This window comes from Phocoena phocoena, chromosome 12, assembly GCF_963924675.1.
Source record: "Phocoena phocoena chromosome 12, mPhoPho1.1, whole genome shotgun sequence".
NCBI classification, from domain to species: Eukaryota; Metazoa; Chordata; class Mammalia; order Artiodactyla; family Phocoenidae; genus Phocoena; species Phocoena phocoena.
Window position 1 is genome coordinate 41,641,971 of NC_089230.1, and position 15,592 is coordinate 41,657,562.

General features: G+C 41.7%; 1 protein-coding gene across 3 annotated transcripts in view; it reads left to right on the forward strand.

The window, feature by feature from the left end:
* MCM9 (minichromosome maintenance 9 homologous recombination repair factor) overlaps positions 1 to 15,592 on the forward strand; it is a 75,828-nt gene that overhangs the window by 58,425 nt on the left and 1,811 nt on the right. For 2 of the 3 annotated variants that reach the window (XM_065888456.1, XM_065888457.1), the window contains 3 exons: positions 7,545 to 7,747; positions 8,371 to 8,574; positions 9,679 to 9,761. In XM_065888456.1, the coding sequence (XP_065744528.1) occupies positions 7,545 to 7,747; positions 8,371 to 8,574; positions 9,679 to 9,761 (490 nt within the window). Of the gene's footprint in view, positions 1 to 7,544; positions 7,748 to 8,370; positions 8,575 to 9,678; positions 9,762 to 10,478; positions 10,625 to 15,592 lie in introns of all 3 variants that reach the window. The other variant, XM_065888455.1, reaches the window with a different exon arrangement.

Here is a 15,592-nt window from a genome sequence, read left to right on the forward strand (position 1 = left end):
ACCCCAAAGAGAAATCCCACATCCTGTAGCTCTCACTCCCCATTTTCCGTCTCTCCCAAGTCCTTGGCAACTACTAATCTACTTTCTATCTCTGTGGATTTGCCTGTTCTGGACATTTCATATAAATCGAATCATATAAGATGTGACTTTTTGTGTCTGGCAACTTTCACTTGTTTTTAAGGTTCATCCGGGTTGTTGCATGTATCAATAGTTTGTTTCTTTATATGGCTGAATAGTCTTTCTTTATATGAATATACCACATTTTGTTTATCCATTCATCAGTTGATAAAAATTTAGGCTGTTTCCAATTTGGGGCTATTATGAATAATGCTACTAAGAAGATTCAAGTACAAGTTTTTGTGGGGACATATGTTTTCATTACTCTTGAGTATATACATAGGAGCAGATTGCTGGGTCAAATGGTAACTCCATATTTAACTTTTTGAGGAACTGTTTTCCAAAGCCACTATACCATTTTACAATCTCTCGAGCGATGTATGAAGGGTCCAATTTCTCTACATTCTTGCTAACACTTGTTATTGTCTTTGTGATTATAACAGTACTAGTGTATCTAAAGTCGTATCTCACTGTTTTTTTTTTAACTAAAGTGTAGTTGATTAACAGTGATCCAGATATATATACAGTTATATATCTATATATCTATATTCTTTTTCAGATTCTTTTCCCTTATAGGTTATTATAGAATATTGAGTATAGTTCCCTGTGCTATATACAGTAGGTCCTTGTTGGTTATCTATTTTATATACAGTAGTGTGGATGTGTTAATCCCAAACTCCTAATTTATTCCTCCTACCCCCCTTTCCCCTTTGGTAACCATAAGTTTGTTTTCTATGTCTGTGGGTCTATCTCTGTTGTTTAAATAAGTTCATTTGTATTTTATTATTTTTCAGATTCTACATATAAGCAAGATTATATGTTTGTCTTTCTCTGTCTGGCTTACTTCACTTAGTATGATAATCTCTAGGTCTATCCATATTGCTGCAGATGGCATTATGTCATTCTTTATACAGCTGAGTAATGTTCCATTGTATAAATATACCACATCTTCTTTTTCCCTTCATCTCTTGATGGACATTTAGGTTGTTTCTGTGTCTTGGCTATTGTAAATAGTGCTGCCATGAACATTGGGATGCATGTATCTTTTCAAATTATAGTTTTCTCCGGATATATGCCCAGGAGTGGGATTGCTGGATCATATGGTAGGTAACTCTATTTTTAGTTTTTTAAAAAGCCTCCACACTGTTCTCCATCGTGGCTGTACCATTTTACATTCCTACCAACAGTGTAGGAGGGTTCCTTTTTCTCCACAACCTCTCTAGCATCTATTATTTGTAGACTTTTTGAAGATGGCCAGTCTGACCAGAGTGAGGTGATACCTCCTTGTAGTTTTGATTTGCATTTCTCTCATAATTAGCAGTGTTGAGCATTTTTTCATGTGCCTGTTGGCCATCTGTATATCTTCTTTGGAGAAATGTCTGTTTAGGTCTTCTGCCCATTTTTTGATTGGGTTGTTTGGTTTTTTTGATATTGAGCTATATGAACTGTTTGTGTGTTTTGGAAATTAATCCCTTGTCAGTAGCATTGTTTGCAAATATTTCCTCTGATTCTGTAGGTTGTCTTTTCTATTTTGTTTATGGTTTCCTCACTGAGGTTTTGATTTGCATTTTCCTAATGACTAAAGACATTGAGCATCTTTTCATAAGTTTATTAGCCATTTGTATATCTTCTTTGGAGAAATGTCTATTCCAATCCTTTGCCCATTTTTAACTGAGTTATTTATCATTTTATTGTTGAGTTCTAAGAGTTCTTTGTATGTTCTGAATATAAGTCCTTTATCAGATATATGATGTGCAAATAATAATTTCTTCCATTCTGTGTGTGGGTTTTTTCACCTCCTTGATGGCATCCTTTGAAGCATAAAAGTTTCAAATTTTGATGCAGTTTATTTTACCTATTTTGTCTTTTTTTTTTACTTGTGCTTTTGGTGTCATATGTGCAAAAGGTTGTTTTTACAACTTGAAAGCAATTGTCAATGAAAAAAATTAATCAATAGTCGATCTAAGAAAGAAATGGAGAATTTTATTTGAGCCAATCTGAGATTATAACCTGGGTGACAGTCTTTCAGGAAGCTCTGAGGACTGTTCTGAGGTCAAAGCACAGTTATGTAAGTTTTTGACATGATGGGTTATATGTCAAAGGATGTATTATTGACAGTTTACACAATCCAGATCTACACATACAAAGTGAGTTGTAGGTCATGGGTCATCGTGGCCCCTCACAAGATTAAGAAAGAAGGTTATCTCCTAAGGAGGTCTGGTTAATGCAAATACACAATACACACTAAAGGGGAGGGAGGAGGCCCAAATAGGCAGAGAATTTTATGTTTAAATTTTCTTGTCTTGCCATAAAATATGAATTTTATTCCATCACAACAAAGGCTTCTTCAGACTGAGTTTATGGTTTCTTTGGCAGTGCAGATCCCGTAGTAATTTAGGTCTCTGATCCCTTTGCTTCTAGTCAGTTGCATATGCCAGTATCCAGAATTCCCTTCTTGACATATTTCTCAAGCTCAGTTTGTTGGGTTTTGGGGGTTTTTCCTTCTTTGCCTTGGGCTGCTATAACAAAATACTGTAGACTGATTGGCTTAAACAACAGACTTTTATTTCTCATAGTTCCAGAGGCTGGGGAGTCCAAGGTCAAGGTGCTAGCAGATTCGATTCCTAGTGAGGACCCACTTCCTTGCTCTGAAACAGCTGCATTCTTGCTGTTGCCCGCATGGCCTCCCCTCCATGTGCGAGCCCGAAGAGAGAGCTCTTGTCTCTCATCCTCTGCTTTCAGGATGTGAATGCCATTATGAGGGCTGCACACTCATAATCCCATCTAAACCTGGTTACCTTCCTAAGCTCCCCAACTCATAATATCAGCACTTTGGGTGTCAGGGCTTCAAAATAGGAATTTTCGGGGGACACAAACATTCAGTCCATAACGCAGTCCATTCCATTTTTTTAAACTGTGGTTAAAAAACAAAAAACACATAAAATTTACCATCCTAATTATTTCTAAGTATACAGTTCAGTAGTGTTAAGTACATTCACATTGTTATGTAACCAATCTTCAGAACTCTTCATCTTGCAAAACTGAAACTCTACACCCATTAAACAACAGCTCCCCATTTTCCCCTCTCCCCAGTCCCTGGCAACCACCATTTTACTTTCTGTTTCTATGAATGTGACTACTCTAGAAACCCCATATAAATGGTATCATATAGTATTTGTCTTTTGTGACTGACTTAATTCACGTACCATAATGTTCTCAAAGTTCATCCATGTTGTATTTTGTGGCAGGATTTCCTTTCTTTCAGGCTGAATAACATTTCATTGTGTGAGTGTGTGTATTGTTTATCCATTTATTCATCCATGGACACTTGTATTGCTTCCTCCTCTTGGCTATTATATAGCTGCTGTGAACATGGGTGGGCCTTCGTTCCATTTTTCTTCAACTTAATGGTGGCTACCCTAAGGCCATCTAAGCTGAAGGCTTCATTTTTTTTTTTTTTGGGCCTCTCACTGTTGTGGCCTCTCCCGTTGCAGAGCACAGGCTCCGGATGCGCAGGCTCAGCGGCCATGGCTCACGGGCCCAGCCGCTCTGCAGCATGAGGGATCCTCCCGGACCGGGGGCACGAACCCGTGTCCCCTGCATCGGCAGGCGGACTCTCAACCACTGCGCCACCAGGGAAGCCCAAGGCTTCACTCTTAATCTGGGCCACTTTATACTACTGAGAAAATTGACTGGGCCTTTGTGTTCAAAGCCTGTTTCAGTCTTTCCCCTTACTTTCTGGGGTCTAGAGGCAACTGTCTTTTCCAGCCCTTCAAAGCCTCAAATTCCTGAGCTGTCTATTCTCTTTCGTTACTCCTTGAAAAGTGGTCACTTCTCTCCTGTGCTCATCTCTTCCTGCAGTGTTTTGCCAGAGGGAGTTTTTCTTGCTTGAGTCACAGTCTGATGTGGGTGGTGGGTGAGGCACTGTGCTCCATAGTCCCTCAGGTGGCTGTCTGACTCCAGGGCCTTATCCTCACCTGTACCAGCAGAGAGAGAGAGAAGCGGGGAGGGTTGCACAGGGAGGCTTTTAGGAGCCTGACCTGGAAGTAGCATATGTTCTCCTACCCCCATTCCATTGGCAAGACTTGTTATTACAGCTCTCCTTAACTGGAAAGGATGGGAAATTAAATCTTGCTCTGTCCCCAGGGAGAAAGGAAAACAAGGTTTGGTGAACACAGAGCAGCCACTGCCACAGGCTAGAGCTAAATTTGGAAGTGCCAGCCTATAGGTAGTGATTAAACCCATGAGCAAAGATGGGGATCACCGGTAAAGATGTAATGAGAGTAATGGGGGACCATCACAAAAATAAGGGCACTATCCGGAGGGCCTGTCATGGTAAAAATAATTTAAGTAACTTAACTTTACGATGTTTAGAAAAAGTACTCCCATGTATATAGGAAGTTTTAAACATGTGGATTAAAAATGGGAAAATAGCTTTTTCAGAAACTGAAATGTTTTCACTCCTTGAAGTTAATGCAGAAAACAAAATATACTAGCGTGATTATTTTATGACTGATGAAGCCTGTGAGTATAAAATGACTCTGAATTTTAGAAATACTGTACTAAGTAAAGTAAAGATTAATTTTTGTTTATCACTTATACAGTACATGTTTATTGAGCATCTAATATGTGACAGACAGTGTGAGCATTATAACAGTAAGTCACAGGCCCTCAAGGGGGATCAAATTAAGTAGGAAAAAAATAAGGCAAGGAGGGCTTCCCTGGTGGCGCAGTGGATGAGAGTCCGCCTGCCGATTCAGGGGATACGGGTTCGTGCCCCCGGTCCGGGAGGATCCCACATGCCGCGGAGCGGCTGGGCCCGTGAGCCATGGCTGCTGAGCCTGCGCGTCTGGAGCCTGTGCTCCGCAACGGGAGAGGCCACAACAGTGAGAGGCCCGCGTACCGCAAAAAAAATAAAAAATAAAAGAATAGGGCAAGTAATGAATACCTAAAACATGAGGCAGAATCTTCAAGACCACAGGAAGTGTTTAAAATGTGACACCACCAGGGTGGAAGTCTGGAGATGAAAGAGCATTGGTTTTGGAGTTAAGCAGATCTGGGTTTGAATCACAGCTCTGTAGCTCTCCACGTAACCTTGGGGAAGTTATTAACAACTTGGGACTTCTAGTTTCCTTATTTCCAAGTTGGTGATAATAATATCTACCTTTCAGGTTGTTGTGAAGATTAGGGGTAATATGTATACACAAAGCCTAACACAGTGCTTGGTATTACAGATATGGTAGTTATCTTCTTATTACTGAGGAAGGTAGAGCTCGTATTGGATTGGGAGAATGACTCTTACCTTCCACTAATTCATGAGTTCCTCGTTCAGTAGTATTTAGCGAAGCAGTACTGTGCACACAGTACTTAGACTGTGTGAGTATCTTTGTTCGCTGCAGCCCCATTCAGTTTGTAATGCAGTCATGTTTGTACACAGGTCTGCAGCCACCAGGTTTATATGCTGTCTTCCCCTCTTTCAAGTGATCGAGACCACTCTGTCCCTTCTGACGCCGTACCCATCCTCCTCTTTGCTACTGGCAGCTGCCTGACTTACTACCCCACACAGTCTTCTCTTCTCCTGCCCACCGCTCTACCTTCATTGCTTGAATTTCCACAAGCTGCCCCTCAGGAAACCTGTTTTCTTCACGTATAAATCTTCCTTAGCCCCCTTCCCTAAGCTTCTCCTTTCATTTTTTCCCAGTTACCTCAGGAATAACTCACCACCTTTTTTCTGTCTTGGCTTGCTCATTTTCCTCCTCACGTCATGGATATCGGTAAGAGTCTATGTCTTACACGTATCCAGGCATCTCCACAGAAGTCTCTCTTTGCGGACACTGACGCTGACGCCAGCTTCCGTTGCACACGTCCTGTCTGGCAGGCGCTGTGTTGAGCCGCCTTATCCTCCAGCAGTCCTATTGTAAACTAACTGAAGGCCGGGACCAGCTATACACCCTTCTCAATTCTCAGTACAGTCCTCTGCACACAGGAAATGGCTTGTAAATAGCTCTTGATCAGAGAGAGGAAGAACAATCAATTTTACCTCTCAGAACATAATTTTTGAGAAATTAATTCATATACAGTTGTATTTTGTTTCAGTGCCAGTATTGCAGCAATATTCCTTTTTTATGATAAATGCAAACAGCCTTGCTTCAGTATTGGATTAAATGTGCTTTTTGTGGGATTAGTTAGGGACCATTTATTACATTGTTTTTATGGCAAACTTGAATCTGAGTTCTAAACAGCTGCCTTTACAAAGTCATTTTGGTTACATAAATGTTAAGATGTGGACACTCTGTTCAAAATTTTTCCCTATCAATAATTTTTTTAAAAAGAGGATTTAGTTTTCAGTGAAAGTGCCTCATTTGTCTTTCTCTTCTGTGTCTTCTTGTGTCATTTACCAAAAATAAAAATTCTCAAACTTTTTCAGTCTTCAGGCATGAGGTAATTGCTAGAGCCAACTGGAAATAGATCAGGGATTAACAGACATAGCACATGTTTGCCGATGTCCCAGGGTTTTGACTGCTGAGAGGCAGACATGCCGCTGTAACTGAAAACAGTCATCACTAGAGAGTATACAACTTTACAGAGAAAGAATGCTATACTTGTTATTGTCAGTGAATGTGCCATATTATTTTGAGGGCTTGCCCATCATAAACAAGTTTAAAAACAACATCTAAGTTATGTCACCTCCGTATCTATCCTGTCACTGCTCTGTTGAAGACTTGAGTGCCTCTTCCTGGGCCACTGCCCTTGTCTCTCCCACGTGTCCCGTCCGTGGTCCTTCCCCATCTGACCAACCCTCCTCCGCAGCCTTCCCTTCACTGTTGCTCCTCAAAAACACTACGGTGATCAACCTTTCTTTTTCCTGATTTCTTCTTCTTTTATCCCTCCCTCCCTCCCTCCCTCCCTCCCTTTCCCTTCATCCTGTTTCTTTCACTTTTAGAAAATCGAAACAAAGTAAGTAAACGCACAGAACAAGTCCAGATGTCATGAAAGGCCCAGTTCAAAAACTACTTCGTAATGTTTCTCTGTCTCTTCCATCCACATAGATGAATACACATCATCTTTATTTCCCCTGGGAAATTTATGTTTCTAGAACTTACCATATTCTGCCTTGTCTTACCATTATAGCTAGTGGACTGCAAGCTCCCTAAGAGCAGTATGCATGTGTGGTTCAACTTTGTACACCTCTTAACACCCCTTAGCAGAGGGGTCTGCTCGTACTCAGGGCATAAGAAGTGTTTGTTAAATACTTAACTTCTCTTCAAGACAGGCTAGTGTAAATGTCCTTCATTTGAACTTGGTGTTTGTATCATTCACGTTCTCTTTCACATGAGTGCAAGAGCAGTCCCTTCCTATTAACAGGTTTAATCTTGCTTTTCATTTGAATCCCAACAGGCAGTGAATTGTACCTTCTCTTTTGGTAGCCTCGTGTGCAAGCTGAACACAAGGACCACCATCCTCGCAGCAACCAACCCCAAAGGCCAGTACGACCCCCATGAGTCTGTGTCAGTGAACATTGCCCTTGGCAGCCCACTCTTAAGTCGATTTGACCTGATCCTGGTTTTGCTTGATACCAAGAATGAAGACTGGGATCGTATAATTTCTGCCTTTATCTTAGAAAACAAAGGTACGTGGAGACGAGCAAATCATTCAAATTGACAAAAAGGAGACGTAACAAATGAAATTTTCCTTGAAGAAAATTAAATAAATACCCAAGGTACTGTAACTAATGGGCAGTAGAGAGAGGCTTAGATAGAAAGCAGTGAGACGAGTCAGTTAGTGAGCCCAGAATAACAAACGGAAGGAAAAGGGTCTTTCTCTGCTTGCCATCGATGAGATTAAAGTTGGTAAATGTGTCCTTTGTGGTGAAAGGGGGCAACCTTATGATATATAATTACCACGTGGTTCACCTCTTGCACACACAAAAAATGGACTGAGTTTATGAAACAGAATTCTAAATGTGGGACTTCTGTCAAAAACTTAGATTTACCAAGTACTATTTATCTCTGTATATGGCAGAACAGAATTATTCTGAATAATTTAAACCTCTGTGGGAAGCTTACCTTTGTTAAGCTTAGTGCCTAAGACTGTTTATTATAGAACTATATGCAGAGACACATCTAGATTTCAATGGCCACAAAACCTGAAGGTTATCTTTTTAAAAATGAGTACAAGAACTTCAGCAAAACCCTTACTATGAGATGTTTGCCTGTTGTTAGAAATTACTGACCCAATACCTGATATATACAGGTTATCCAAGCAAATCAGAGAAGCTCTGGAGCATGGAGAAGATGAAAACCTATTTCTGCCTCATTAGGAATCTGCAGCCCACACTGTCTGATGAGGGTAATCAAGTTCTCCTCCGGTACTACCAGATGCAGAGGCAGAGCGATTCCCGGAACGCTGCCCGGACAACCATCCGCCTGCTGGAAAGCTTGATACGATTGGCAGAAGGTTGATTTCCTTCAGCAGATAATACTTTTATTGGGTGTCCAGTGTGAGCAAGGCATGGGGCTTGGCACCATGAATTCAGAGATGAGTGAGGATGATCTCTGAGGTGCTTGCTCACAGTTGCTTAAAAAGTAAAAACTCGGAGCTATGAAACCACTCTTCTGGGGACGGATTATAGTTGTTGAGTGGAACGAAGCGTCGTTCACAAAGTGGAATCTTTGTGACATCTCAGAACCTCCCATAACTTAAGACATCATTCATTTAGAAGGTCTTATTTACAGATGTTTTGTTTCTCCATGGCTTCTATTAGCGTGTGGGGTGGAATACTCCCTTACTGGGAAATATTTCCTATATAGCACCCTGGGTTATTTCTCACCAGTTGCCGCTCACAGCCCACCACTAACACAATAATGCTGAATTAACAGTACCATGCTCTATCCCATCCCTAAGGTATGAGACTTACATGCGTACTTGCAGCCAATATGCGTCTCCAGACTTCTTTTTTTTCTAATACTGGCTTTTACATTTAGCCCTTATTAAACAATCCTAAATTTTTTTCACATGAGCTGACTGTATCATATGATGATATAAATATGCTTACCAAAAAGTTCTATAAAACAAAAGTGCCTCCCTCACTTTTTCAAGGATTTATAATGAATATTAAGGCAAGAAATACCCAAGATTCAGGCTTGCAAATTTGGCAGTTTTGAAAAGCTCACAGATAAAGAGATGTATCAGAGATGAGAAATGAATATTAATTTTAATTTTGTATGATTTATAATAGATTAGAAAGTAAGGATTAAAAGTCACTGAATATTAAATATATGCCGCATAGCACCTTTCTTTGCTGGAGCCCAGAGTACCTTTTCATGTAAATACACAGAACTGCCATGGGCTGTGCAGAAGGATTAGGCCCATTATTAGAGAAACAACCTTAAAGCTAGTTGAAGTTAGACTTATGTGCTTGCTCTAGTAAAATTTATTTGTTATTAGTAGCTCATTTATAAAATACAGTTTTGGAATAGGGGGGATCCAGGAGAGTATTACATTTATCACCTCAAAAATTCATAAAAATAATTCTTCATAATTTCAAATGCACCTTATTAGCTCATGCTCGCCTGATGTTCCGTGACACAGTGACTCTGGAAGATGCTATTACAGTGGTGTCGGTCATGGAGTCCTCCATGCAGGTAAGGATATTTTGTACCTAATGTTTTGTTTTGTTTTGTTTTGTTTTTCCGGTACACGGGCCTCTCACTGTTGTGGCCTCTCCCATTGTGGAGCACAGGCTCCGGACGCACAGGCTCAGCGGCCATGGCTCATGGGCCCAGCCACTCCACGTCATGTGGGATCTTCCCGGACCGGGGCACAAACCCGTGTCCCCTGCATCGGCAGGCGGACTCTCAACCACTGTGCCACCAGGGAAGCCCTGTACCTAATGTTTGAACCTAGTTACAAGCATTGTTTAAAAGAGACAATTTATAGCCTATCAGGAGTTATAAAAATAATCATATTCTAGACCTAGTAATTCCTGGAAATATACCCAAAGGAAACTATTTAAAAGAAGGGGTAAAAATTGTCATAGAAACAGTCTCTGCATCAGTAGCATTGCTTTACCCACTGGTATGAAGCAGTGGGTCTCAATCCTTTTTCTCCTCAACACGCCTGGGAGATGATTATGGTCCCCCTAGAGACAGTGTGGCTTCCCAGAGCAATGCATGCCACCAGGAATTGAGGGAGAGGACCACTGAAATTTGAAAAAGGCTCCCAGGTGATTCTGATACCATGATGGGGGTGGAGAGGGCTGGTCTCAGCCATCTGGGATCAGTGGCCCCTAGTGTGTACTTCCTGTCTGCAGGCTAGCCTGGTGACTCTCCCTGGTATTTCCCATTTTCTCACCCTTTCAGGGAGGTGCTCTGCTGGGAGGTGTGAATGCACTCCACACATCCTTTCCTGATAACCCTCTGGAGCAGTACCAGAAGCAGTGTGAACTTATTCTGGAAAAGCTGGAGCTGCACAGCCTCTTAAGGGAAGAGCTAAGAAGACTTGAAAGGTGAGAAGAGAAAACCAAGAAAAGCATATAATGGAAAATGCTTGTTTGGCATTTAGTGAAATGGAAGAAGTATCAAGTAAGTGGAAAATCTGTCTGTACTCTCAGTAGGGGATTTCAGTTATCTAGTACTGTATAATCTACTACCTCAAAGCTCAGTAGCTTAAAAACAAAACAAAACAAACAAAAAAAAACACCACAACTTTTTAGTGCTCACTTTTCTGGGAGTCAGAAATTCAGGAGCGCTCAGTGGGGATGGCTTATCTCCATTCCACATAGTGCCAGCTGGGGTCACTCATACACCTGCATTTATTTAGCTGGGAGTTCAGTTGGAATTGGAACATCCAAGATATCTTCCATCATGTGTGGTGCCTTCGCAGGGGTGGCTTAAATGGCTGGGGGCTAGCTGGGCTCTCTCTACGGTAAGGTAGTAAGAATTCTGAGGTGGTAGCTTAGGACTCAAGTAGCTTAGCAAAAGTGGAAGCTGCAGGCCTCTTATGGGCTGGGCCGGAGCTGACTCAGCATCACTTCTACCACATTTTGTAGTTCAGAGCAAGTCACAGGGTCAACCCACATGCAAGGTAAAGGGAAATGGACACCACATCTTGATGGGAGAAGTGGGATAGACATGTAGGAATGAGGGAATTGATGGCTGCCTCTTTGGAGACCACCTTCCACAGCTGCATTTCCTTGGCTTACTGGTTTGGTGAGCCTCATGGAGAACACTGACTGGTCCTTTACTATATGTAATAAACTGGGTCCTGATTATATGAGAAGCACCAAGGTGTGCCACCTACAGTTTACACCCAATATGACACACAGTTTCCATCAAGAAACCTTGGTGAATGGGCTGTATCCTGTTTACTGCCACCACTTTTTCTTCTTCTCCTTCTTTGGCTCAGTATAAGAAGTAGAGCAGTGCCATTCAGAGAGGTGGCTGGGACTGCTGTTGAGGAAGAGGAAGTTGGCCTCTAAGGGAGAGATCTATCCCATCCTGGGCCAGACCCAGGCACAAAATATTTTATAACTTGGCTGTATCGTTTTTCATCACCAGGAGAGGACATGTGCAATGGCCTTTACATAAAGAATCTTAGTGCTTATTAATATTTTAATTCTTTTCTTACTGTTTGTAAAGCTTTCTTCAAAGCATAATAAATATTTGATCATTAGTCATTATATATCTCTGGTAGAAGAAAATCGCAGGTAGAGACCCAGACTGCTTTCAGGCCAGCCTGTGCTGGCACACTGGGAAGGTTACAGAAGTAGAGGTGGAAGTACTGACTCTCACCCAGGAAAGGCCTTCCTGGTCCATTAGCAGCAGCACTGACTTTCCCTTCAGCATCACGATTTCCTTCCCTACATGCCCAAATCCATGACTTTTAAAAATTTACAATTTAACAGTCAGACTAAAAAAACTCCCCAGTGAGAATGAGGTATTTTATGTTAAAGAAGGAACTGTTTTTCTTTTTTTTTTATACATTTATTTTTTGGCTGCGTTGGGTATTCGTTGCTGCGTGCAGGCTTTTCTCTGGTTGCAGCGAGCAGGGGCTACTCTTCGTTGCGGTGCTCAGGCTTCTCATCACGGTGGCTTCTCTGGTTGCGGAGCGTGGGCTCTAGGCACATGGGCTTCAGTAGCTGTGGCACGCGGGCTCAGTAGTTGTGGCTCTCGGGCTCTAGAGCGCAGGCTCAGTAGTTGTGGTGCATGGGCATAGTTGCTCCACGGCATGTGAGATGTTCCCGGACCAGGGCTCGAACCCGTGTCCCCTGCACTGGCAGGCGAATTCTTAACCACCGTGCCACCAGGGAAGTCCCGACATTTATTTTAAGTATTCTGTTTTAGTATCAGGACTCAGCACAGTGCCTCACATGGAATACTGAATAAATGACTGATTTTACGGCCTTATTCACACTGGGATTTTGCCACCAGGGAAGACCATGAAGGAACTGTTTTTCATCCTACAGGGGAACAACTCAGGAATGACAACAGCAATGTTTCAAAACTCCCCTTTCTAGTGGCTTGTTAAAATGTGGACATGTGGGAAGGAATGTGTCCCACACATTACCTAAAGAATTTTTGCCTGAACTTTCACGTTTGCATGCTCCCTAAATACATGAGCTTCTAAAAAGCCTGACTTTGAGTCTGTGCCTGTGAAGCAAGAGTGAGGAATGGCAAGTGTGTCCATCGGGCCTCTTCCTCGTTCGTGTGAGTGGGTTAATGACTGACCTGAATCTGGTTACCGGTGTTGATCTCAAAGCTGGGGGCTGGTGAATGGAGGGCATGTGGGAGCAGAGCAGCTGCACAGCGAGAATTTGGGGAGCACACTGAGATTATTGACTGTTTAAGTAAAACCTTGAGAATTCTTTTCCTGGCATTTCTCTCCTATTTGCTCACTCTCTTTATCCAGCAGTGTTCTTGTTCTGTTTATAAAACCTCAGCACAGCCTTTTGGGGAAGTGTGGGGACTGGTTTTGTCCCACTAATACCCAGGTGCCAGCCTGCAGTAAACTTGCACTTTGTCTAAAATCAGACTCTTTTTTTTTTTTTTTTGGTCTCCTGGCTTTTTCACGATAAAAGCTCTTCCTCTGGTTCTTTTATAGTTTGATGTAGCTGATCCTTTTCAGGCCTGTCCTGGGTTTGGCTTTGCTTTTGGAAAGGCTGCTCATTTTGAGTGGCCAGACACCGGTCATTTTGACTACCCTAAACTGACATGCTGGATTCAGGAAAGAAGGAATGTGAGGCTCAGAACCAGTGTTGTGTGGTAGAAAAATAGCAATTGGACTTACCAAATTCAAAATGACCCTCCTGGAGGGAAAGAAAAAAAGAGTAGGTGATGGTCTAAAAAATAGACCTTAAAGTGGCCTTTAAAATGTTTTTTTTCTTCTGGTATTTCTCTGTAATGCAAGGGCATGTTCTGGAGCTGATCCTCACAGCAGCAAAGCCAGGTGCCCCACAAAGGAACTGAATTACCTCCAAGACACACTCTAAAGCTAAGCTTAGCAAGAGGGAAAACCCCCAGTAGCGCATGGGTTCATCCCCTTGGGAAAGAGTTTTCTATTTCTTAAGGAGAGCACATGTTAATAATAAAGCTGTTTGTATTTCTATCACTTTTCTTTGGGAAAATGCTTTACTGGTGACAGCCAGCCTCAAATGGTGGCTGTTCTACCCATCTCAAAACGACCGAGCAATCCCACTCCTGGGCATATACCCTGAGAAAACCATAATTCAAAGAGTCATGTACCACAATGTTCATTGAAGCTCTATCTACAATAGCCAGGACATGGAAGCAACCTAAGTGTCCATCGACAGATGAATGGATAAAGAAGGTGTGGCACATACATACAATGGAATATTACTCAGCCATAAAGAGAAACGAAATTGAGTTATCTGTAGTGAGGTGGATGGACCTAGAGTCTGTCATACAGAGTGAATTAAGTCAGAAAGAGAAAAACAAATACAGTATGCTAACACATATATATGGAATCTTAAAAAAAAAAATGGTTATGAAGAACCTAGGGCCAGGACAGGAATAAAGACACAGACGTAGAGAATGGGCTTGAGGACACAGGGAAGGGGAAGGGTAAGCTGGGAAGAAGTGAGAGAGTGGTATTGACATATATACACTACCAAATGTAAAATAGGTAGCTAGTGGGAAGCAGCTGCATAGTACAGGGAGATCAGCTCGGTGCTTTGTGACCACCTAGAGGGGTGGGATAGGAAGGGTGGGAGGGAGACGCAAGAGGGAGGAGATATGGGGGTATATGTATATGTATAGCTGATTCACTTTGTTATAAGGCAGAAACTAACACCATTGTAAAGCAATTATACTCCAATAAAGATGTTTAAAAAACAAAAACAGCGTGTAAAGATGTCTTAGGAGGTATAGTAAAATGCAGAATTTAAACAGTGGAGAAATTAATTTCCCACATCAGAATCAGACTAAGATAGTAGGGCTAAATTATTCTACCCTTAAAATTCCCATAAATTTTTAAAGTTATGGAGTGTTAACAATTACGAGTATCCCTGACCTCAATTTGATACTGCAAGTATACTAGATAGTAGTAATTTTGAAAGCTATTTGGGTTTTTTTTTTTGTTTTGCCTTTGTCTGGCTGTGACTACAGTGAACCTAGGTTTTCCTGTATTGATGTTCCCAACTCTACCAGTGACTATAGCCCAAAATAATTTTCGGGTATTTTTTTTCCCCAATTGTAAGCAATAATGCACATTCTTCATAGAGTATTTTGAAAGTATCAATAATAAATTAATAAGGAAAAAATCAGACATAATCTTATTTCCCAGAGAGAGCTATCATTAACAGGTTAATGTATTTAAATATATTTAAGTTTAAAATCCATTTAACTTTAACATGTTTTCTCCTGTTTCTTTTTCTATGATTACCCATGACCTTTAGAATAATTTACTCATCTGCTTTTTGGTGTCGTTTCTGTTTGGATTTAGTGCACGGAAGCAGAGTCATATTGCCCCTTATACGGAGAAGGCATTTCTAGGTTGTTAGGAGGGGCTTTCTAAGGGACATGCTTTTGAGAAGCTACAATCCCTGTTAGAAATTGGTCCTCTGGCATTATTCCAGTTTAAAACGAATATCACAAGATGAGCTCCTCCTTCTGGGCAGGTCAGTAGGTTTCAACTCTGTATCAGTCTAATGGAGAGTGGCTGCCCAGAACACAGGCTGAAACGTGGCTGGGCTAGGCAGGGAAGAGGTCACAGCTGCCTGGAGGAGGTCTACCATGCAGGTGGCTGCCAGAGGGGCAGGGGCCACAGCGCGGAGGAGTCACAGTCTGTTTACTCCTGAGGAAGGTGATTTTTCAGATGCACGAAAATTCAGTACCTCAGTTAAGTCAAGAGATGTGAGGAGCTCGTAAACTATAGTCTTTCACTTTGGTTCAGATCTGCGGACTGGCTACCAAACAACTCAAGCCACTTCTCTTGGTCCATAATCAGCGACTCTGCA